The sequence below is a fragment of the Bos grunniens genome, chromosome 4, assembly GCF_055505025.1.
Source record: "Bos grunniens cultivar Pamir isolate PY7600 chromosome 4, Bosgru_T2T1.0, whole genome shotgun sequence".
In the NCBI taxonomy this organism is placed as follows: Eukaryota; Metazoa; Chordata; class Mammalia; order Artiodactyla; family Bovidae; genus Bos; species Bos grunniens.
In genome coordinates this window covers 14,055,106-14,078,302 of record NC_141168.1, presented here as the reverse complement: position 1 = coordinate 14,078,302, position 23,197 = coordinate 14,055,106, and the positions used below count along the sequence as shown (strand labels likewise).

The 23,197-nt window shown below is 49.9% G+C and overlaps 1 protein-coding gene, 1 long non-coding RNA gene and 1 gene segment (V, D, J or C); 2 read left to right on the top strand and 1 right to left on the bottom strand.

The window, feature by feature from the left end:
• Positions 1-525: 525 nt before the first annotated feature.
• On the bottom strand, positions 526-6,712 carry LOC147373616 (uncharacterized). Its single transcript, XR_015163125.1, has 2 exons — positions 5,900-6,712; positions 526-1,283 (listed from the first exon to the last, which is right to left on the bottom strand). It is a non-coding gene; the product is annotated as an uncharacterized LOC147373616 (long non-coding RNA).
• Positions 4,609-9,456, top strand: PRSS2 (serine protease 2). 5 transcript variants are annotated; one of them, XM_086398349.1, is made up of 7 exons: positions 4,690-4,990; positions 5,218-5,305; positions 5,501-5,595; positions 6,719-6,878; positions 8,250-8,503; positions 8,881-9,017; positions 9,254-9,456. In XM_086398349.1, exons 3-7 carry the CDS (start codon positions 5,565-5,567, stop codon positions 9,404-9,406), a joined length of 735 nt encoding a protein of 244 aa, XP_086254475.1. In that variant the 5' UTR covers positions 4,690-4,990; positions 5,218-5,305; positions 5,501-5,564; the 3' UTR covers positions 9,407-9,456. The 5 variants fall into 5 exon arrangements, with proteins under 5 accessions (XP_086254476.1, XP_086254475.1, XP_086254474.1 ...); XM_086398348.1 differs by having other exon boundaries at positions 5,501-5,733; XM_086398350.1 differs by lacking the exon at positions 5,501-5,595 and having other exon boundaries at positions 4,609-4,990.
• Positions 9,457-16,513: 7,057 nt separating this feature from the next.
• Positions 16,514-22,833, top strand: LOC147373614 (T cell receptor beta constant 1-like). The segment is given in 6 exon segments: positions 16,514-16,539; positions 17,074-17,111; positions 20,933-21,322; positions 21,991-22,008; positions 22,164-22,270; positions 22,596-22,833. Coding segments are annotated over 6 exon segments (600 nt in total).
• Positions 22,834-23,197: the final 364 nt, after the last annotated feature.

The window sequence follows — 23,197 nt, the reverse complement described above, 5'->3', positions numbered from 1 at the left end:
ATTCATTTCGATATTTGGCAAAACCAATACAATATTGTAAAGTTTAAAAATAAAATAAAATTTAAAAAATAATAAAAAATAAAACTTGGCTCCCCTGCTTCATCACCAGGTATAACCTTGAACAAGTTACACAATCTCATATTCATACATACAATATCCTTATATATAAAATAAGGATAATAGTGATGCAAAAATATAAGGAATGGGATTTTCATAAGACTGAGATGAAGTCATCCATGTAAACCACACAGCACTGTGCCTGGTAGAGATAAAACACACATTTTAATTAATATCTAAATTTATTTCTCACTGTGACACATGACATTTTACCATTAACAATTCCATCCTCAAGATTAAGTATTGCCCTCTCTGGGAAATTTTTATGTATTATTGTAACTGTTTCTCTTTATTGCAACTATTTCTTTAACAAAATTAATGCATAGTGTAAAATACACAGATTATTAAACTGAGGAAAATTAAAATCACTATTTAAATGAGATTATATAATATGATATGTATTTTATAATTCATTCTCTTAACCCAACAATATTTCATAAATGCCATGTCAAAAGATAGCGCTTACATTAACTTATAAGAATATTTCAGTGTATCTATGACCCTGCTTTAAATACAACTTTTTACATTAAAATTAATACCAAGGTGAAGTATCCATATGCTAGATGATAGGGTAATTTAATTTAAAAAGCAGTCATTGTAGGTGTCAATTTATTTCTCTCTCTTTTTTTTTTTTTGCTGTGCCATGAAGCCTGCGGGATCTCAGTTCCCCAATCAGGAATCGAACCCTCGACCCTGCTTTGGAAGTGTGGAGTCTTAACCACTGGATCACCAGGGAAGTCCCTGTGTCAATTTATTTCTGTTGTAGACTGGGCAGGGAATGGCGAAAGCACTCCTTTCCCCACCTTCACAGGGCTGACGTCTTGTTATCCAGGTCTCAACTCAAATACCATCTCCCCAGAGAGAGCTTTCCTAACCTTCTATGCTCACATAGTACCTGTGGACCCAGCCACCAGTTACTCACATTTATTATCACTTTATCCCATTTCAATAATGCCTAATCATTAGTCAGTTCAGTTCAGCCACTCAGTCATGTCCGAGTCTTTGCGGCCCCATGGACTGCAGCCTGCCAGGCTTCCCTGTCCATCACCAAATCCCAGATCTTGTTCAAACTCATGTCCCTCAAGTCGGTGATGCCATCTGTCATCTGTGGTTCACTTCTCCTCCTGCCTTCAATCTTTCCCAGCATCAGGGTCTTTTCCGATGATCTAATCATTGGAATATAATCAATTAATCATTATAATTTGATATAAATAGTTGATCCTTGAACTAGGTACAGATTAGGGACACTAACCCTCTGCACAGTTGAAAATCCACATATAACTTTGTAGGGACTCCTTGGTATCTAAAGTTCCACATCCTGTATTTAACCAACCTCAAATCATGTAACACTACAATAGTTATTGAAAAAAAATTCCATGTATAAGTAGACCAGGGCAGTTCAAATTCCATCTTGTTCAAAGATCAACTATATATATTATATACACATCTTATATATATATATATAAAGATACATATATATTTTTTAATGTACTGTCTGCCTCTCACAGTCATATCTCCTTTCATATGTGTGGACATGCACACGCATAAATACACATTGTTATTGTTTAATTGCTAAGTTGTGTCCAACTCTTTGCAACTCCATGGACTGTAGTCAGATAGGCTCCTCTGTTCATGGGATTTCCCGGGCAAGAATATGGGAGTGGGTTGCCATTTTCCTTCTCCAGGGGATCTTCCCGACCCAGAGTTTGAACCTGCATCTCCTGCATTGGCAGGTGAATTCTTTTACTGCTGAGCCAGCAGGGAAGTCTGTAAATACACTCAGATGCCATGAAAGAACAGACCTTTTACTATTACCTTCCTTGCTGTTTCCATACAGGTTAGAAAAATTACAGGAACATCACAGGAACACAGGAAATAGTTCCTTAGTGCTATGGACTGAACTGTGTTCCTCCAAAATTTATATGTTGTAATCCTAACCCCCAGTCCCTCAGAATGTAATAGGATCTTTAAATAAATAATTTAATTGAGGCCATTAGGGTGGCCTGTAAGCCAATCTGACCTTGTTCTTATCAGAAGAGATTAGGATATATAAGGAGAGCCCCTAGGGAGGTACCCACAGAGGAAAGGCCACGTGAAGTCAGGGAAAAGATGACCGTCGGCAACGCAAGGAGAGAGACCCCTGGAGAAACCAACTCTATTGACACTGCTGACAAAAATAATAAATGATCTGAAATAGGGATAGAAACAAGTTTTATTTAAGCCAAACTGAAGCCTAGAATCCAAAAGGCAGCCTCTAAGACAACTCTGAGGAGCTGCTCCAGAGAAGCAGGGCTTTCAGCCCAGTTTTATATCTTGGCAGAACAAAGAACATTAAGCAAGTCAGGAATACATTCCTTCCAGGTTTGAAAAAATAGATCAGCAGAACTCAGTGAGTCAGTATGGTGCTGGTCCCTGGGAAGGGAGTCATGTCATCAAAGGAGCACCAGCCCTGGTGTCCCAGGAAGGGGGGCATTTTATCTTTTAACACAGACATCTTTTACTTCCAGTCAGTAAAGCACTTTTTAAAAGTAAAGTACTTTTCTTTACTAAGTAAAGCATATGTACAGTGTATGTTTGATAGGCCACAAATAGGCTGTTTTAGTTGGTATAAAATTCAAGTTAACTCATGTATAAGCCAGAATGACTTCTCCATGACTCAATATATGAAAAGTTTCTTCTATCAACACCTTCCTTGATCACGCACTTCTCAGCTCCCAAAACTGTGAGAAGATGGATTTCTGCCATTATTTTGTTAAGGCGGCCCTAGCAAACTCACACACTGAGTCAATAAATAGGATTCAGAAGAATGAAAAATCTGCCTAGCCATGTGGACTGCCGTGGAGAAGAGCACTACAGAACGTGAGTTTAGGCAATGTAAGGCCACTAGAAATGAACCAAGTCATTCTAACAGGGGACAGAGGCTCTTACCTCTCTATCTGAGCAGATGGTGGCCCAAAACATGGGCCGGCCCCCTCTGCCCCCTACCTTCACCCCGCAGGCTGGGAAAGGAAACAGACGTGACGATTCTCATCCTCTAAAGCCAGGCTTCCTATGAAGACCCCACAACAAGGGGTCAAAACAAAATAGCATATTTTACGATATTTCTGCAAAAAAAAAGCCTCTGTGATGGAGGCTCCACAACTGGGTGAGCACAACCTGCCTTTGATGTGGCCCAGAGGGGCCCAAGGCCATGGCAAGGTGGGGCTGGGGGGTGGTGCCAGGTGCCAGATTAATTCAAGCTTCTTCCTCTGCCAGGGAAGCCAGCATCAGGAGGGATCCGGATGTAGTTTGTTCCCTGGCCTGACCCCTGAGCTGCCATCTGCAGTGATTCCCACACTTCACAGCACTTTCCCTGTCCTCCAGTGGCCTTGAGGTCAGCTCCGCCATTTTTAGATCTATGTTCTCAGGCAAGACGGAACCTTTCTGACGCCTGGTCTCAGCCTCTGTAACAGGAAATAATATTCTGCGCACCTCACGATGAAAACATGAAAAGGGAAGCTTGAAATTCAACACAAAGGAAAATCAGCACACCACCGCTGCTTGTGTGTGTGAAATCTCTTTAAAAGCTGTTGCTGCTGCTGCTAAGTCGCTTCAGTCGTGTCCGACTCTGTGCGACCCCATAGACGGCAGGCCATCAGGCTCTCCGGTCCCTGGGATTCTCCAGGCAAGAACACTGGAGTGGGTTGCCATTTCCTTCTCCAATGCATGAAAGTGAAAAGTGAAAGGGAAGTCGCTCAGCCGTGTCCGACTCTTAGCGACCCCATGGACTGTAGCCTACCAGGCTCCTCCATCCGTGGGATTTTCCAGGCAAGAGTACTGGAGTGGGGTGCCATCGCCTTCTCCAAAAAGCTGTTGGGTGCTATACAAATACAGCAGTATTGCCTCGAGAGGAGCCTGTCAGGGATTAGAGGGTGTGCAGCTCTGAGGAGTGGGTGTCCTGTCGTGGAGAAGCTGGCTTCCAGCTCTGCCAGGCACCAGACCAGAAGATACCCTGTGGGTCCCTCTCCACCCAAGAGCCCGCCCCCCCCACCATTTCTCCCTGTTCACTCTATTTCCATTTACTCTGTCCTTCCAGCCTACTTCCTGTCTTGCCACCAGACTTCTGAGCTTTTCTGCCTTTGTTCACCACCTTCAGAACATTCACTCATTTTTACCTTTCTGAGAGTACCTATATAGACTCTGCCCATTCCTGCCCAACAGGAGGCCCTGAGTTCAGAGGAGGTGAGAAGGAGAAGCCTCTTCATGGGAAGCTTGTCAACCTGGCTCGCAAGGTTAGGTTCCAGCACAGACTCTAGTTACATCTCTATACCCCCCTGGCCAAGTGGTGCCTCATTAAATTACAAGAGTCTGTCTTGACAGGCATGGCAGGTTGCAAAGTGAGATAATTTCCAGGAAGATTCACTCTGCACTGAGCCCAGCAAAAGAGTCTCACTGCATCAAAAAAAAAAAGAAAAGAAAATTCCAGAATCCCCCCACCTTCAACGTTGTTTTTAATCACTCAGTTTCATGGACAGAGGAGCCTGATGGGTTACGAGGCTGCAGAGTTGGATCGACTGAGCGCATGCGCACACATTCTCAACCTTTATCGCGCACCAGTTTCTCTACCTACTGCTGATTCCCTGATAAGGACTGAGATTTACCATTGTTCAAACCTTTTTTCTAAAATCTGATCCGGAACATATAATTCTGGCTCAGGCTGTCAGTTCCTAGCAGGTGTGGGCAATTTTCATCACCATTAGTGCAAGTTCCCAGGGTGACCAGGAGGCTGCTTAAAGAGAACCCAAGGCTGCGTGAGTGATGAGAAAGACAAGTGTCTTGATAGTGAGGAAGAGGAGGAATACGACACCGGTCTCTTATTACCCCAGTGCATCAGGTAAATGCCTACTTAATCCTTGGCCTCTCCTCCCTCCAAATGCCTCCCCCGACCCAGTCCCTCAAGCTCTGGTAGGAAGGAGAGCCAGCTTGAAGGCCCAGACTCACAAGAAACTCTGCCTCTCCCTTCTCATGACTTCCTGGTGTTGGGGTCCTGGTTGCCTAAGGCTTGGGCTTTGACCTTCTGACACCATAGTTTAGACTTGACCAGGTTCTTTTTGTGTACAGGTATGACATAGGCAAGACTTCTTTCCTCTCATGGGACCTCAGGATACCAAGCAGCCAAGTTTGCTACTAATATCAGCCCTTCCTTAAAGTAAGTTGAGTAAATCTCCATGAGGTCAGAGGATCCCCAGGGTCCCGGGTCATTCTGCTTTCCCTTCCTCCTCATTTCCATCATCCGCTCGGTTTAAGAAGGCTCAGCTGTGGGAAGCGGGGTCTTGGCTTCCCCTGTGTGCCTCACCCCAGAACATCCTCCTAAGAGTCAGCTAGTCTTCCTCTGTGTCCTCAGAAAGTAAGTTTCCTTATCACCTGGAGGTCATGAATCCACAGAGTGGCCAAACACAGCAGAACTGATGCAAGAGTCCAGGACAAGGGAAGCTGCAGGTGTGTTTGTCCTGGGAGGGGTGGTCCCCCTCCACCCCCTCCCTCTCCTCGGAAGGTATAAAGGCTCGCCACCAGCCCCGCAAGCACACTTCTCCACCATGCATCCCCTGCTGATCCTTGCCTTTGTGGGAGCTGCTGGTGAGTCCCACACATCGCTTCAGGTTCCACTAGCCCCTCTCCTGGCAGAGATACACGCTTCACCATTCCTCCAGCCTCTCCTGTTCTACCCCTGTGTGTTCTCCCCTCCCTGGCCAGCACCCCTCCTTCCCACTCTGGGGCTCTCTTTAACCTTCACTTCTCTCACCTTCTGCCCGGTTCCACTCCCATCCTCTCGTCCATCCATTTTGGGGCTTTGTTGGGAGAGGCGAGAAAGGCAAACCAGGTGGAGACGGTCTGTGAAATGAGCCAGGCCTTAAGTCTTGGCCGTGACAACCGTAGGTAACTCCACTCGAGCTGTTCCTAGCCTCGGATGCTCCTGGGGAGGCAGAAGGTGACTCACGGTGGAGTCCTGTTTATTGGCCTGAGGCTGTGACCAATGCACTGACTGTTTAAGCTTCCTGAGTAGTTTTAAGATTCCCAGATGTATAGCCACAGCTGCGAATCACTGTTCTATTGGCCAATAACAGTAACCACCTTTATCCTGCGCAAAGGGTACCTAGGCTCCCTGCTCAGGTGTGAGCTATGGGAGGAGCTGGTACAGCAAAGCCAAGGCTTTGTAGCCACATCTCCCTAGTGAGGCCAACCCATCGTGACAAACTGGAGCTGAAACTGCAGCGAGGAGTAGAATGGTGATGAATAAAAGGGAGAGAAGCAGCCAGTGGGTGAGAGGACCGCATTCAGACCCTACGATGCTGAGTGCACCATGACGGGGTTCACTGTCCTTGCCCTGGTGCCCCCAGGGAAGTCTGAGCCAGAGCCCCTGCAGGGTCCCTAGCTCTGTGCCCTGCAGACACACAGCGACTCGGGAGAACTACCTGCTGTGAGACCAGCCAGGGATGCTCCCTGGTGGCCTTCCTCCCCTCCCTGTGCTCGGTCAGGAATCCTAATTAGCAGAGTCCAGCCACAGGGCTCCGGGCTCCACCCTTTTGCTGAATCAGCCTCTCCTCCCCTGCTTCCACTCAAGTGGCTTTCCCCTCGGACGACGATGACAAGATCGTCGGGGGCTACACCTGCGCGGAGAATTCTGTCCCTTACCAGGTGTCCCTGAATGCTGGCTACCACTTCTGCGGGGGCTCCCTCATCAATGACCAGTGGGTGGTGTCCGCGGCTCACTGCTACCAGTAGTAAGTGCTGGGCCCCTGATGACTAAGCCCACTTCCCAGGGCCCTCTGGAAGAGCTGGGGTCCGTCCAGAGCTCAGAATGATGATGGGGAAGAGAAGAAGAAGTGGGCAACGGCAGCTGACTCGGCAGGAGCTGTGGGTGAAGAGGGGCACCTGCCAGGCTCCTCTGTCTACGGGATTCTCCAGGCAAGAATACTGGAGTGGGTTGCCATGCCCTCCTCCAGGGGATATTCCCAATCCAGGGATCAAACCTGGGGTGTTATGCATTGGCTGGCATAGGTTCTTTACCACTGGTGCCATCTGGAAAGTCCCATAAAAAGTAGGCACAGACTATTTTGAAGGTGGGAATAGCCAGTGGGAAAAGTGGGGAAAGACCTCACACAAATAATCTTTGCCAGTTGGCTGCATGTTAAAACCTTGTAAGATTTTTTTTTTCATTTAAAAAAATTATTATGATTCCTAGTTCCCATTTAACTCAGAATTTTTAGGACGAGTCTGAATATTGGTGAGTTTTCAACACTCTCTGCCTCTGGCAATTCTATACTCCTGGGCAGAACTGAGAATCACTCCCAAAAGCAAGGGTTCTCCAACCTGAATGCACACAATAATCACCTGGAGGGCCTGTTACAACACATGCTGCTGGGTCCCTCCTCCAGGGTTTCTGATGCAGAAACCCTGATGCAAGAGTCTGGGCAGAAGAGAGAATTGGAGTTGCTAACTCGTTCCCAGGTGACTGATGGTGCCGGTCCTGTGGCTGTTCTCTGAGAAGTGCTGTATTAGATCACAAATAGAGCTAGTGGTAAAGAACCCAGCTGCCAGTGCGGGAGATATAAGAGACGCAGGTTTGATCCCCGGGTGGGAAAGATCTCCTGGAGGAAGGCATGGACCCCCACTCTAGTATTCTTGCCTGGAGAATCCCATGGAGAGAGGAACCTGGTGGGCTACAGTCCATGAGGTCGCAAAGAGTCGGACATGAGTGAAAGACTTAAGATGGACAGACGGACAGACAAATCAGATCACACAGGATGGTGGCCCTTACCAGATCAAGAAAGGAGGGAGAGGTTGCAGAGGTTGAAGGATGTCTGGGGAAGTTGAAATGGTGCATTTGCACCCAGGGCACTGGGCACTGAATGCATGTGGGGTGTGGGAAAGGCGGCTGGAAAAGCAGATGGTCCCTAGCCGGACCCCTTCACTGTATCCCTTCTCCATTGCCAAGGCCCCTGAAGCACAAAGGTTGTTGTTTCACACCTGCACTGACCTACCACCCCTCTACAGCCCTTGACATTCCTACACCCCCTCCTGCAAGCAGGAAGAACCCCTAGGGGACATGGGCCTGTGGACAAAAAGTCCTTAACTGTGCTTACCCTCAACAGCCACATCCAGGTGAGGCTGGGAGAATACAACATTGATGTCTTGGAGGGTGGTGAGCAGTTCATCGATGCGTCCAAGATCATCCGCCACCCCAAGTACAGCAGCTGGACTCTGGACAATGACATCCTGCTGATCAAACTCTCCACGCCTGCGGTCATCAATGCCCGGGTGTCCACCTTGGCTCTGCCCAGTGCCTGTGCTTCCGCAGGCACCGAGTGCCTCATCTCCGGCTGGGGCAACACCCTGAGCAGTGGCGGTGAGTGGGACCCTCACGTCTTCACCCTCTGACCTACCCACACTGCCCAGAACTGAGCATCGCCTGAGCTTGGTTCCAGTCTTTGCTTCCAATCTACAAATTCCCATCAAGTACCTACTACACATACAGGACTCTGTGCTGGGTACGAGAGGGGCAAGTGTCCCGGACTTGAGCCCGAGAATCAAAAGACAGGACAGATGTGGCCCCTGCTCTTAGCACCTTTAGAAAGGGGTCCGCAGCCAGCCTTCCGGGAATTGAAACTCAATGTTCATTGGGGACCTCTTCTGGCCGCCCTCAGGGTTCAGCCCTGGGTTGCCATCCCCCTTCCCATCCTAACCCACATTTTCCTTTCCTTGATCCCTTCCTGTTCCTCAAAGTCAACTACCCGGACCTGCTGCAATGCCTGGAGGCCCCGCTGCTGAGCCACGCCGACTGTGAAGCCTCGTACCCTGGACAGATCACTAACAACATGATCTGCGCTGGCTTCCTGGAGGGAGGCAAGGATTCCTGCCAGGTGAGACGCCTGCCCAGGTGTGGCAGCCTCCCTGGGGGCAGGATGTGAACGCCCAGGGCTGTGGGCTGATGGTCCCCTGGAGAAACTGGGAGGCTCGACTGTGGCCTCTCTTGACAGTGAGAAGGGCGTGGGGCCCAGAGCAATGGGAACAGGGTCTTGTGAGGTTCAGACTGTGTGTGGCTCCCGTTCCCTTTTGTTCTCTGTTTATAAAGCTTATCTCATCACTTCCTCCCCAGGGTGACTCTGGCGGCCCTGTGGCTTGCAACGGACAGCTCCAGGGCATTGTGTCCTGGGGCTACGGCTGTGCCCAGAAGGGCAAGCCTGGGGTCTACACCAAGGTCTGCAACTACGTGGACTGGATTCAGGAGACCATTGCCGCCAACAGCTGAAGCCCTGCCCCTCTGCCATCATTATGCTAATAAAGAGACTGCTCTACCTGCCCAGGTGTGCACCTTCTTCGTCAACCCCCACCCCTACTCTGGGAAACACCCTCCCACCTGAGGTCAGACAGGGCTCTACCCCTTACAAATGCGCCCCCTTCCCAAATGTGTTCCAGGGCACACTGGTATAACAGCAAAAGTGAAAGTCACCCAGTCGTGTCTGACTCTCTGTGATCCCGTGGACTGTAACCCACCAGGTTTCTCTGTCCATGGGATTTTCCAGGCAAGAATACTGGAGTGGGTAGCCATTTCCTTCTCCAGGGGATCTTCCCGACTCAGAGACTGGGTCTCCCCCATTGCAGGCAGATTCTTTACCATCTGAGCCCCCAGGGAAGCCCACGTGTAAAGAGAAGGAACGAAGAGAATATCATCAGGCGGAGGGGTCCCTGGAGAAACTTCATTCCAAAAAGGCTGCATTTGCCTTGGTTTGTCTCTGTGTCATGAGTACGGAGCTGATGCGTGTACATGCATGCACACATGTGTGGGGCGTGGTCTGTAAGATCCCACACCTCCGCTCACTGGTCCCCACGCCTAGGGAAGCACCTGCCAATCACCTTGGCCTTTTCTGAGTCCCCTCCGTGTCCCCAGCACGTGTTCCCTCCTGGAAGCAGGAGGCCCCGCTGGCCCCTGTTTCCCCAGGACCAGCTAATGTGTCTGAGGGAGATGAGACCTCCCCGGGTCTCTCTCCCTCCCTCTCCTGAGAAACCTGCCTTTTGTTCTTCCCACGTGATGATACGAACACCCTCCTGAGTCCTTGATAGGCACTTTCACATTTAGTTCCCTCTACCTCTGCAGTGTTTATTATTCCGGAGATACGGACAAGGAAACAGAGGTTCAGACGAGGTTGTCAGTTCACCCACATCCCTCGTCCAGCAAATGACAGATTTGGAGTTGGCCTCTATTTGCCCGGCCCCCAAGCCCAACCCTTGCTTCCTCTACCCTACCTCATGGGCCCTCCAGCTGCCGCCCGTCAGCTCTGCTACTCAACATCTCTCCAGCTCATCCCCTGCCTGCAGCACTTCCTAAGGGGCACTTATCTCCTTGCAGTCTTCTAAGCCTGTGCTCAGAGAGATCCTGTGTGTTGTTCACTTTCTGGTTAATACCTTTCCTGCTGCCCCACAGCTTTCGAAGTAGAAGCCAAGCTCCTCATCACAGAGACACACGGTTTTTCCTGCTCTGGCCCTGCCTGTGTTTCCAGCCTGGGTTTCCTCACCCCTCCCTTCCCCTGCAGTGCCTCAGGGCTCAGAAGTGCTGGGGGTTCTTCCAACATGCCGTGTACCTCTGACCTCCAGCTCTGGACACTACTGCTCCATTTGACACAATGCCCTGCCCACCCACCTGTTCACCCTCTTCAGAAAAGTCCTTGACTCTTCCTGCTCCCCATTCTCTTCCCCACACCTCTGCACTGGCTCCATGACCCCCTGGTCTGAGTAAGGAGTCCTCATTCTCTTCCACACTTCCTTCTATCACAGTTCTGCTCATGTTGCTTAGTGTGTATGGATGTGCCTACCGTGGCCTTCAACCATGAGCTTCTTATAGAAGACATCTTGTCTTACTCATCCTGGTATGTCTAATGATTAAACAACAGCTGAGATATAATAGGCAGCCAGGGGTTGAATGAATGAAGTATGAGCTAGAAGAGGAAGAAAATATACTGAAGAAAAGGCCTTCCAGAAGAACAGTTCTCAAAGTGTGGTCCCTGGACCAGAAGGACCAGAATCACCTGGGAATTCAGGAGAAACGCAAATTATTAGGCTCCACCCCAGACCTACTGAGTCAGGAATTCTTAGATGGAGCCCAGCAGCTTGCTTTTAACAAGACTTCCAAGGCATCCTGATGGATGTCAGAGCTTGAGAACCAATGTGACAGAGAAAGCTCTAGACCAGTACTGTCTGTGAAAACAGCAGTCACCAACACCTTGACTAGCTATATGCAGGCACGTGACAAACCTTTCTGCATGTGTGCATGCTAACTCACTTCAGTCGTGTCCAACTCTTTTCGACCCCATGGACTATAGCCCGCCAGGCTCCTCTGTCCATGGGATTCTCCAAGCAAGAATACTGGAGTGGGTTGCCATGCCCTCCTCCAGGGGATATTCCCGATCCAGGGATCAAACCCATGTTTCTTACATTTCCTGCACTGGCAGGCAGGTTCTTTACGACTAGCACCACTGGGAAGCCCAATAAACCTTTTGCTGTTCATTTGCTCAGTCGTGTCCAACACTTTACGATCCCATGGTCTATAGGCCGCCAGGCTGCTCGGTCCATGGGTTTCTCCAGGCAAGAATACCAGAATGGATTGCCATGCCCTCCTTCAGGGGATCTTCCCAACCCAGGGATCAGACCCAAGTCTCTTATGTCTCTTGAATTAGTAGGTGGGTTCTCTACCACTAGCGCCACCTGGGAAGCCCCATAAACCTTTAGATGTATTATTTATGTCTCACAAGAGGTCCGTAAGGTAGGTCTTATTTTATCATCATCATTCCCATTTTACACTTAAGTAGTGTTAGTGTTAGTTGCTCAGTCGTGTCTGACTCTTTGCGACACCATGGACTGTAGCCTGCCAGGCTCCTCTGTCCATGGAATTCTCCAGGCAGGATACTGGAGTGGGTAGCCATTCCCTTCTCAAGGGGATCTTCCTTATCCAGGGAACCAGAGTCTCCTTCATTGAAGGCAGTTAAGGAGACTGGAGTTTTTTAAAAATCCAGTAATTTGCCCAAGGTTTGAAGCAGAGGGCATGGGAGGGAGCTCTCAATCTGGCTACTGGAGGTGAGATTGCCTGAGGAGTAGGGCTTCAGGGCTCGAGATCAGCACCTAGGAGAGTCCCAGATTTTAAATGAGGAGGCCGGAGTGCTGGTCCCAGCCCTTTCTCCTTGTCTCCTGCCACTTTGGGGGACCCTTTAGCCTCTCCAGACTTCAGTTACATCTGGGAAATTAGGGGACAAAGTTTGGGTTAAAATGGATCAATTCACGTACAAAAGTTTTAAAAAATTACATAGATATTATTTGCGGGTCTCCTCCCTACATCCCAACACCCACCTTGAGAAACATAACCAGCAAGCTTTCCCTTGGGTCCCCTGAGCACTATGGCATTCTTGCCCCCTCAAGTGGCCACACTGAGTGCAGCTGGTTAAGTCGAAGCAAAAAATGAGGAAAGGCTGCCCCCTGCTGTCGAAGATGAAGAAAGGCTTCACGTGGCATCTGCCTGACCTGTCTAAACTTTCACCAAACAAAAAGCTTTGTGGGCACTTAACTACTAACAGTGTGACAAAGTTGAGACAATCCCCATGAAAACAAAAGGTGGTTGTGGAACCAAGGCAGGGTGGTATCCTTTGTAAGTTTAAGTTGGCGTGAGAGTCCCCAGGTCAAAAGGAAACTCTAACTTAGGGAGTAAATTACTGAAGTGCAAATACCCAAGGCAATTTTGTGCCTAATTGTTTATTTAAATACGAATTAATAAACCTAGAGACTTGGAACTCTGAACATCCTGGGGATTACTCAGAAATATTGTTTTTCACCAGGCTCCTAGGTGACTGGAGATGCATTCAGCAAATTCAGTACCATGAAACAGCTTCTTATATAAACTGTTCTTCCTTGAAAAAAATGACTTTATAAATGAAACAAGTATTTTTTTTTACAGTGGTCGATTTCAAAATATCACTTAAAGTAGTATTTTGTTGTTTTTCTTTTAAAATTTTATTGTTTTACTTTAACATAATATAGATAATAGCTCTATTACCCATTTAAAATAAAATCGCTATCTATGGCTCAAAAACCAACACTATAAAGTTGACACTGAGAAATGTCAATTTTACTTACACTCTGCTTCTGTCTCCTCCATTTATTCTTAACAGGTAATCGCTTTTACCCATCTCTTTTGTAAACTTCCAGTATTTCTTCATGTAGCATGAAACACAGAGAAGTGTAATTCTTATTTTTCTCCTCTGTTAGACAAAGGTGGCATATAGAAACCTTATTCTACCGCTTGTTTTTAATCCAGTTAACAGTATATATTAGAAAGCTTTCCATAGCAGTATAAAGCGCTTTCATTCATTTTTAGCATTGAATAATATTCTGTTTTGTGAATGTGTCACAATTTATTTACCCAATCCTTTACTGATGGGTACTTGCGTTTTTCCCAATCCTTTGCTATTCCAAATAATGCAAATATTTTACACACTTGTTTTCATTTGTATGCAAAAGTAATTACAGGATAAACTCCCAAAGGTGGAATTTCTGGGTGAAAAAGTAAGAACATTTGTATTATTTATGGTGGTGGTGGTATTAGTCACTAAGTTGTGTCATAATATTTATAGATAGTTACAAATTGCTCCCATTAAGAGTTGCATTATTTAGAATGTCAGAGCGAGCGTGCTAAGTTGCTTCAGTTGTGTCCAACTCCTTGCAACCCTATAGACTATAGGCCTGCCAGGCTCCTCTGCCCTTGGGATTCTCCAGGCAAGAATACTGGAGTGGGCTGGCATGCCCTCCTCCAGGGGATCTTCCCCACCCAGGGATCCAACCTGTCTCTTTTGTTTCCTCCAGGGCAGGAGGGTTCTTTTCCCACTAGCGCCACCTGGGAAGCCCGGTGATAGAATGGTCTCCACTATTCAGGTACTCAAATTGGTGAAAACTGACATTTCAATGCCGTTTTAGTTTGCATTTATCACTGCAAGAGTTTTTTTTCCCTGTGGTTAAGCACCATTTGGATCTTTTCTTCGGAACCTTCTCATTTTTATTGCACTGCTGGATTATTTTCTTATTGATTTCTAGAAGTTCATCATCATGAGATCAGCCCTCATGATGAGAATTGCTAATGCTTTCCCCATATTGTCATTTATCTTTGACTCTGTGTATGTTCCCCCTACAAATGTTATCATTATGTGGTCAAGTTTGTCTTTTTTTGCTCCTAGACATTGAGTCATAGTCTGAAAGGCCACAAAAGAAAGCGCCATCTAGTGAAATGAGATCGAGACTACTCAACTGGAGTTTCAGTTTCAAGGTCATCCTGTGCAGGGAAAATCAAATATCTGGCAAAAGTTTAAAATGTTTGCCCTTTAGGGAAAAAGAGGAAGAAGACCTTGACTACGATTACGTGACCAAGCGATTGCATTTCAACGTTCCCGAGGCTGTATTCACCCAGTTCTCCGCCTCAGTGTCCCGGAAAGCCCTTTACCGAACCCTGCTGTCGAAGTCCGCAGTGAGAAGTGAGGCAGCCGACGACACAGGTGGTTCCCCCCTCACCTCACACTGATTAGAAGTACAGCTCTCCCACCACCCCCATCGCACCCTCAAGGTCATTGCAGTGCACTGAGCTGAGCTATAGCTGATTCATGTTGCTGTACAGCAGACGTAACGCAACACTGTCAAGCAATTATCCTCCAATTTAAAAAAAAAATGTTTTTAAAGTGAATGCAAAAAAAGAAAAGAAATACAGCTCTCAGCTATGACTTTACGCCTGGGAAAGCTCTACCTCTGTGTACCTGGTGGGTGTTCTCTGGACCACCCTGGAGGTTGAGTTGGGCCGAAGGGGCAGAGTCTGGATTCTGTGGGACCCCATTCTCAGATAAAACGTGTGATCTCTGGGTGCCTGGCGTCAGGGGCAGGCCAGGGATAAAAGGGGCTGCTACTATGAAGACAGCCTACAGAGGGGCGGATCCCGGGGCAACCAGCCCTGACACAAAGGCGCACAGCTCGGAGGATCCGAGAAGGCCCTGAAGAAAGGGCACGAGGTGAGGAGGGAGCCCCCGGCCTTGTCTGTACCCTCCACACACCCCCCACCCCCGCCACCCTTAACATGCACCCAGAGTGCTGATGTCACCCCTCGCCCTCCAATGTCCTCAGGGGGTACCTCTCTGGTGGATCCTCCCAGACTCCCTCTCCGAGGGGCGGGCCCATGGGAGGGGCCGTTTTTGTATAAAGCTGTAACGTTGTGGGGACAGCAGGGCCACGGTGATTCAACCCTATGGGAATCCTTTACAAAAACCTTTCTGCCTGTCCCAGTGCCCATCATCTTTCACTTTTCTCCTGGGTCACCGGCCCAAGGGTGGCTTGGGTGGGAAGGCCTCCACCTCCCCCCGCCATTTACCTGTCAAGCCAAAACCATGGAGCAGGACAGGTCTGGATCAGAGCTGAAGCTTCCAGGCAGAAAGGCCAAATGTAAGAAGATGCCTCTGTGGCCTCAAGGATGAAGGACTCAGGGAGACCCTTTATCCCACTCCCACACTACCCGCTCCCTGCCCAGGGCAAGGTCAATGGGAAGGTGCGTGGGAGGTGACCCACTCTATGAAACAAGAAGTCAGCACTATGCCAGCACCCCCCCATGGATGCTCATGGATGTCTGGGACCCTGCCCACATCCCCAGGCCCACATCCCTGTGATGAACCCTCAGGAAGAATCAAAACAGGGGCTCAGGGCCCTGTGGATGGACTCTGTCCATGCTCCGAGGCCCCAAGAGTCAAGAGTCAAAAATATTCTTTCGTGCAATATCCGTAAAGCACAGGAGAGGACTCCCAGTCCCAGAGTCCACCAGACACCAACGCAGTCCCCATCTGCTCTGCCCGCCTCTAATTGCTTTCCTCCTTGCTCCGCTTCACTGTGTGAACACTGAGGTTTTCTTTGGAAAAGGCACCAGGCTCACGGTTGTAGGTAAGACACAGTCCGGGTCTTTCCTGGCCCTTCGGAGGGGAGGGCGGTCCCAGGTGTGCGTTGTAGGGTGGCTGTGTTCTGATGTGTTATGACTATCACTTCGGCCCAGGGACCAAGCTGACGGTTGTAGGTAAGGCTGGGGTCTCCAGGTGGGTACCATGAGGGAGCACTCCCTCCAGGGGAACATAGGAAGAAAGGGATGACCCAGGTCCCGGGGTCCGGGGGCCCTGGAAAGCTCTGGAAGGCTATGCGGGGTGTTTGAAGGGGGCTGGTGTCTTTGGGAGGGAAGAGATCCTTGAACGCCCCAACCTCTCCTCGAATCCCGGCTGTGCTCAGCAGAGGAGGGGAGGTTTTGAAGTGAATCCTGGAGTCTTGGCTTTGGAGACTTCTACTTTTTTGGGGGTGGGGGATGGGGAGGGAAGACGGCTCGCTGCGGTAGGTAAGCCAGCAAGGACTGGAGGGCTGGGAACATGCAGGGAGGGGCAGAGTCCAGATGGGGCCTCTGTCTTGGGTGCCTAGGTTAAAGCGCGTGTTTATCAGAAAGATCTGAATTCCTGTCTTGGTGAGTTCTTGTCTTGATGAGGCGGGCAGCCTCCATCTCCAGTAATTTCATGGGCGGGCTCGGCTAAGCCTGGTTTCCCTACCGGGAGGCAAGTAATCTCAGAAAGGGGTCACCTTGTCCATCCCCTGTCTCCTTGGAGGATGCCCATCGAAGCCAGGGTAGATGGGAGAGCCTCTGGCCCCGGAGCTGTCAGTCCTTCCATTTTTCTCCCGCGTGCAGAAAGGAGATGGACACAGGAGAGGCGGGTGGGGAGTCCCGCACTGTAGGTTGTAAACCCCCTCCACCCCGGGAGTTAAAGTTCTGCTAAGGAAAGGAACAGGAGAGCCGCAGGTGAACCGGGGGAGGAAGGATTCGGAGGTGCAGGCGAGTTTCCCTACTAGTCTTTAGGGTTGTGTGACTAATGATAGACTCTATTTCGGCAACGGGACGAAGCTTTCCGTCTTGGGTGAGTACAGGTCTTCCCCGGGGATGGTGTGCTGTGAAGCTGGAGTTCTAGAAGTTCCCCTTAGAGAAGGCCAGGACTTGAGAACATGGCAGAGAAAAGGCTGAGGGTATGGGTGAGCGGAGAAGGTGCTAGAACCCCCAGAAGTTCTGGGGGGAAGGTCGTCTCTGGAAGGAAGGACCCCATGTTACCAGCCACTCTGGGGTTTGCCACACCCGCATTGTGCCGTGGAGCAACCGGGCACAGAACTTTGGACACGGGACCTGGCTCGCTGTCCTGGGTAAGACGCAGGACCCAGGAGGTGGGGTCGCTGTCTCTGGGACCGGAGTGTCTGTCTCTCCTCCCTGCCCTGACGGAAGGAGGTAGACTAAACTCTGATCCCCGTGGGGCTTCCGAGGAGCTGGGTCTGCCATCTCTTTATTTTTTTTTTTAAATATTAATCTTATTTATTTGTGGCTGTGCTGAGTCTTTGTTGCTATGCGGGCTTTTCTCTAGTTGCAGACAGCAGGGGCTACTCTCTAGCTGTGGTGTGCAGGCTTCTCATTGCGGCGGCTTCTCTCTTTGTGGTGCACCGGCTCTAGGCATTTGGGCTCAGTAGCTGTGGCGCACGGGTTTAATTGCCCTGCAGCATAGGGGATCTTCCCCGACCAGGGATCAAACTTGTGTCCCCTACATTGGCAGGCGGACTCTTAACCCCTGGACCACCAGGGAAGCCCCCCTGCCCTCGCTTTAGAGGCAGCTCGGTTGATGCCTCTGTTTCTCATCTGAGTCTTCTACCCACAAGCTGCCTCCTCACACTTTTAAGCTCACCCCTCCTTCTTACATGCATGGATCGGCTCCTCCGAAGTTTCTTCCTCTTTCCCCACCTTTCCCCAGAGTGTGCTTAGGCCTTTTTCCTGGTGGCATCCCTTTGGTCCAGCGCCATGAACACAGGCAGGGAAAAAAATGGCCATTCCGGCTCTCGAGGACCTAAGACTTTTGCCCTGCCTGAGGTTTCTGGGGGTTTTGCCACAGCCACCTGCAGCTGTGGGCCTATAATTCACCCCTCCACTTTGGAATCGGCACCAGGCTCGTTGTGACAGGTATCGGGAGGGAAGTGGGGTGCAAGGGCGTGGGGGGTCAGAGCCACCTTTCCATCCCAAGGGAGCACCTCCAGCCTCCTGCACTGCGTCTGATGCGGCTCCTCGGCTGTGCTTTGTCTCCAGCCTTGTCTCGCTCTTCTTGTTCTCCAGGACTCCTCATCGCTCCTGTTTTGGCAGGTGTGCTGTTTGCTTTCCCTTTCTTATCTGATTGTCTCCATTCCCACCCCCATTCTAACTCCGATCCTGCACTGTTGAGCCCCTTTTGGTGCATAGCCCTGTCTTCTATGTTAAAACCTACCCCCAGCACCTCCCTCCAGCTCAGAACCCTGTCCTTGCTTTCCTTGTGCTTCGTCTATCCTTGTCTGTCCTTCATCCTTTCTCTGTCTCCACTGGTTTCCAAGAGCCATGCGTGTCATCTGGAGCTGGTTTAAGAGACCAGGAGGCAGTGGGGGAGCAGCTTGGTGAGACTGAGCTGGTCTGAGGGGGGCTCCTGAGCCCTGAGGGCAGAGGTCCAGGTCACAGCATCACTTGAGCTTGGAAAAGTGTCCCTGGGGAGCACTGCGCTTGGTGGGGGTCAGAGGAGGTAAGCCTGAACAAGCTATTACAACTGGAAACTTACACCCTTTTAGCAAGAGACGAGGCAGAAGGAGGAGAAATAGTTTGGAGGCCCCATAGTGTCAAGCCTCAGAATCTGTGCTGAGATAATGGAGCCAGTGGCTCATGATTAAACACTAATACACCATCACAACCCTCAGGAGAAAGCAGGCAAGGGTGAGGTGGGTCTGGGCTGAAGTTTTAGACATGGCTAGGAGAATCAGTCACCGAGCTCCTACCAGACTGGTCAGCTGGAGCAGGCTTTGCCCTGCAGATGGGAGCACGTGCCAGGGAGTGTGATGGAAATTGGAAAGTACAGATCATCGGGATTCAAAATGCATGAGTTCTGGGGGAAGAGGGGCTCTCGTGCAATTTGCAAAGTGACCTAAACTGGCTCAGGCCCTCGGAGATGTAAATATAAAACAGAGATGACAATGGTGGTCTCTTGGAGTTCTGAAATTGTAAGGGACTAAATCCTTATGGCAGGAAGAGAAGGGGACGACAGAGGAGGAGATGGTTGGACGGAATCACTGACTGACTCAATGGACATCAGTCTGAGCAAACTCCGGGAGATAGCGAAGGACAGGGAAGCCTGGCGTGCTGCAGTCTGTGGGGTCACACAGAGTCAGACATGACTGAACAGCAACAACAAATCGTGTGCAAATCCTTTGTAGAGGACTCAGAGGATGCCGCCATCCCTTCCATTCCTGTGTATCCTCACTGTGTCACAGACACAAACCGGGGCTCGATTTTCTCAATAGAAACATTCCCCGAACTTGGATAAAGTGGAGACATCTGGGTTTGCCACATTTCTGCTCCACAAACTCGTTCCCAGAACAGAGCTAAACACAGGTCTCAGTGCATTTTGGCAACACGGAGGGTGCTTGAAAGGTAGATGTGTTTTTTGGTTTTACTTTACTCCTCCACGTCCTCACACGAGGGCCTGCCTTCCAACAATTTCAGAAATTCTCTCCCATCTGTCAGGCATGTGAAAGGGCCTGGAACCCTCTGATGAACTGGCCTTCAGACTTTGGGGTTTGTTCATTTCAACACTTTTGCTGCTTTGAATATAATGCGTGACTGGAACTAGGATTCCAAAGTCAGTAGGGAGGTTTGGAAATAAGAAATAAGACAGGGTTCAACCTCAGAACAGTTTTTTTAATGGGGTTCCAGCCATTCTGGGCAAGCTCCCACAAACCCCAGCACCCGTGTAGGAGTCAGTTTGAAACATCAGATAGGATAATAGCCAAAGGCACATAGGCTTCCCAAAGCAGGTTACATGTAAAAGCAAAACAAAAGGTGGGTTCAGTATAATATAGAGAAAAGCATGTCAGCTATAACAGGAAAAGTATCTTTTCTAAGGAAGAATATGTATGCATGTTAAGTCACTTCAGTTGTGTCCGACTCTGTGCAACCCTACGGACTATAGCCTGCCAGGCTCCTCTGCCCATGAGATTTTCCAGGCAAGAATACTGGAGTGGGTTGCCATTTCCTCCTCCAGGGAATCTTCCCCACTCAAGGATCGATTCACGTCTCTTATGTCTCCTGCATTGGCAGGCACGTTCTTTACCACTGAGCCACCTGGGAAATCCCAGGGAAGAATGGCTAATTCTAATTAATATGTGTTATCACTCAAACAGGTAAACACATACACCCTGCAAAAACAGAAAAATAATTATTAGATTCAGTCAGTCTGGTTTCCAGGTCATATTGTTAGGAGGAATCTTCTGTCTCAAAATCCAGGCTTATTGAGCTCTCCTATAATTACTTCCAGGTCTGAAAATTAGATAGTCATGCACCAAAGAGGGATTTGAGCTAGGAAGAAAACAGATATACTCACTTAATGGATTTTCCAACACGGCTGCAAGAATAAGACATTTCAAACAAAGCCAGAAAACTCAGGATGATGCCACCTTAGGGAGAGCAGGAGGCAGTCAGTAGTGTGTATCCACGGGGTAACCAAGAAAGAGGGTGACTAATAGCAGAAGATTGGGATGGTGACCCCTAAACAAACAGAACCTCCTGCTATATAATTTTATGATGACGCCGTGTCCCCTTTCCTTGTTGCCCTCAATTCACACACACACAACCCCTGCCACGCCCAGCCAGCTCTCAGGCCGGTCCTGGCCCCCACCCCTGTCCTTCCAGATGATCTGAGCCGGGTCCACCCGCCCAAGGTGGCTGTGTTCGAACCCTCGGAAGCAGAGATCTCCCGGACCCAGAAGGCCACGCTCGTGTGCCTGGCCACAGGCTTCTACCCCGACCACGTGGAGCTGACCTGGTGGGTGAACAGGAAGCAGGTCACAACTGGGGTCAGCACGGACCCTGAGCCCTACAAGGAGGACCCTGCACGGGATGACTCCAGATACTGTCTGAGCAGCCGGCTGAGGGTGACCGCGGCCTTCTGGCACAACCCCCGCAACCACTTCCGATGCCAAGTCCAGTTCCACGGGCTCACGGACCAGGACCAGTGGGAGGAGCAGGACAGGGCCAAGCCAGTCACCCAGAACATCAGCGCTGAGGCCTGGGGCAGAGCAGGTGAGCCGGCCGGGAGGGAGTCAGAGCTGACAGAGGAGAGATCCAGGGAGAGGAGCGGGAAGGCTGCACACAGAGTGAAGGGGTGGCGGGGGGGAGCCCAGCAAGAGGGTGGACAGGGCACCTCCTCGGGCGAACTCCTCCCCCAGATCCAGATCCTCAACCCAGTTCAGCTGTGCTGGTGGGTCCCCTCCCTGCCCGCCTGCATAGCTCAGTGTCCCAGTGGTGGGTCCCCATCCCCTCCAGTGCTGCCTCCTTCCATGACCCTGAGGATGCTGTGGCCACATTGGCACAGGCAGTGCTGGGACTTCAGAGGCTGCTCTGAGCCTGGGGGTCAGTGCTGACTAAAAGCTAGCTTAGTAGGTCTTTTCGTTTATTTGTTTTAAGCATCTCAAAATACCACGTATTTATTCTTGCATAGTTTTAATGTATCAGGAATCTGGGCATAGCTTAGCTGGCTCGTTTATCTCAAGATGCTACAAGCAGATGTCAGCCAAAGCTGGAGTCTTATCTGAAGGCTCAGCTGGGGCAGGATCCACTCCCAAGTTCACGTGGTTGTTGCCAAGATTTAGCATCTTGCCAGCTATTAGACTGAGGAAGGCTGGCTTAGCTTTGAATCGGGTTTAGAAGATGCAGGCTCTCATCCATTTCCCTCCCCTTTTTTCTTTCAGACTGTGGCGTCACCTCCGGTAAGTGTCCTTCTCCTCCTATGTCCCATCTCCTATTATCTTTGCTCTGGAATCAGAGAATGCCGAACCCGTGGACCCTGGTGGGGGCTATGAGGGAAGGAGGCCACAGATGACCAGCTCACAGGTACCTACCTGCTCTCCCTTCCTGCCAACAGCATCTTATCAGCAAGGCGTCCTGTCTGCCACCCTCCTCTATGAGATCCTGCTGGGGAAGGCCACCCTGTACGCTGTGCTGGTCAGCGCCCTGGTGCTAATGGCCATGGTAAGGAGAGGGCCAGGATGGGGCAGGCAGGTTGGAGAGGACACTTGAAATGCAGCAACACAGACCTAGGAATGTAGAGACCCCACCAGGACCAGAGGTGGGCAGAGAGGAAGAGGGGGTTCACCTGCATGCCTCAGAAGACCCCTTGCACCTCTGTGATCAAGTGGAAGAGCCGTGCTGGGCGGGAGAAACTGGGGTCACCAGAAAACCCAATGGCTGGATGTTGGGAGGAGACCTGCTATTTGTCTTGTCAGTGGGACACCTGCTTCCTCTCGGTCCCCAGCACTCCTGGCTCCCTGTAACCCTCACACCTTCTCTTCCTCAGGTCAAGAGAAAAGAGTCCTGAAGCCAGCTTCTGGCCTGTTACTGCCCTGATGGGAATTCTGCTTTTCCCGTTCCTACCCAGTGCTTCTGAAGAGCTGCCCTCATCTCTGGACTCAGCCCAGTGTCCACGGCCATGTGAGGGTGCCCCAAACTCTCAGGACCAGGATCTCCCTAACCCAGGGCAGACCTTAGGGGGACTGAACTTCCTGAACCAATAAAAATGCTCTGTTCTGGCTTGACTCTGCCTTGTGAGTATCTAGATACCTCTTCTGTCCATCTCTGAAGTCCCATGTGACTCCAGTCAGGGTACAAACTGGAGCTCTTCAAGGACAGTCCCCTGCTGTCCTTTCAGGTAGGAGGTGTCACATGCTCCTCCTTGTCAGGGAAACTTAGGGACGTGTGAAAGGGGGTGACTGGTGAAGAGAGAGGCTTCCTCTGGAGTAGTCTAGAGAAATGCTGATGTTAACTCTAGGAATTTTCTGTCCTACTTAATCAAGATGCTCTGAGGTAGAGCTGACCTACACAGGTGTGTCTACCTGCCAAGTGGTCATGACCTCATGGCCAACAAAGCTCAAAGTCCTTTGTGTCACCTACGCAGCCTCC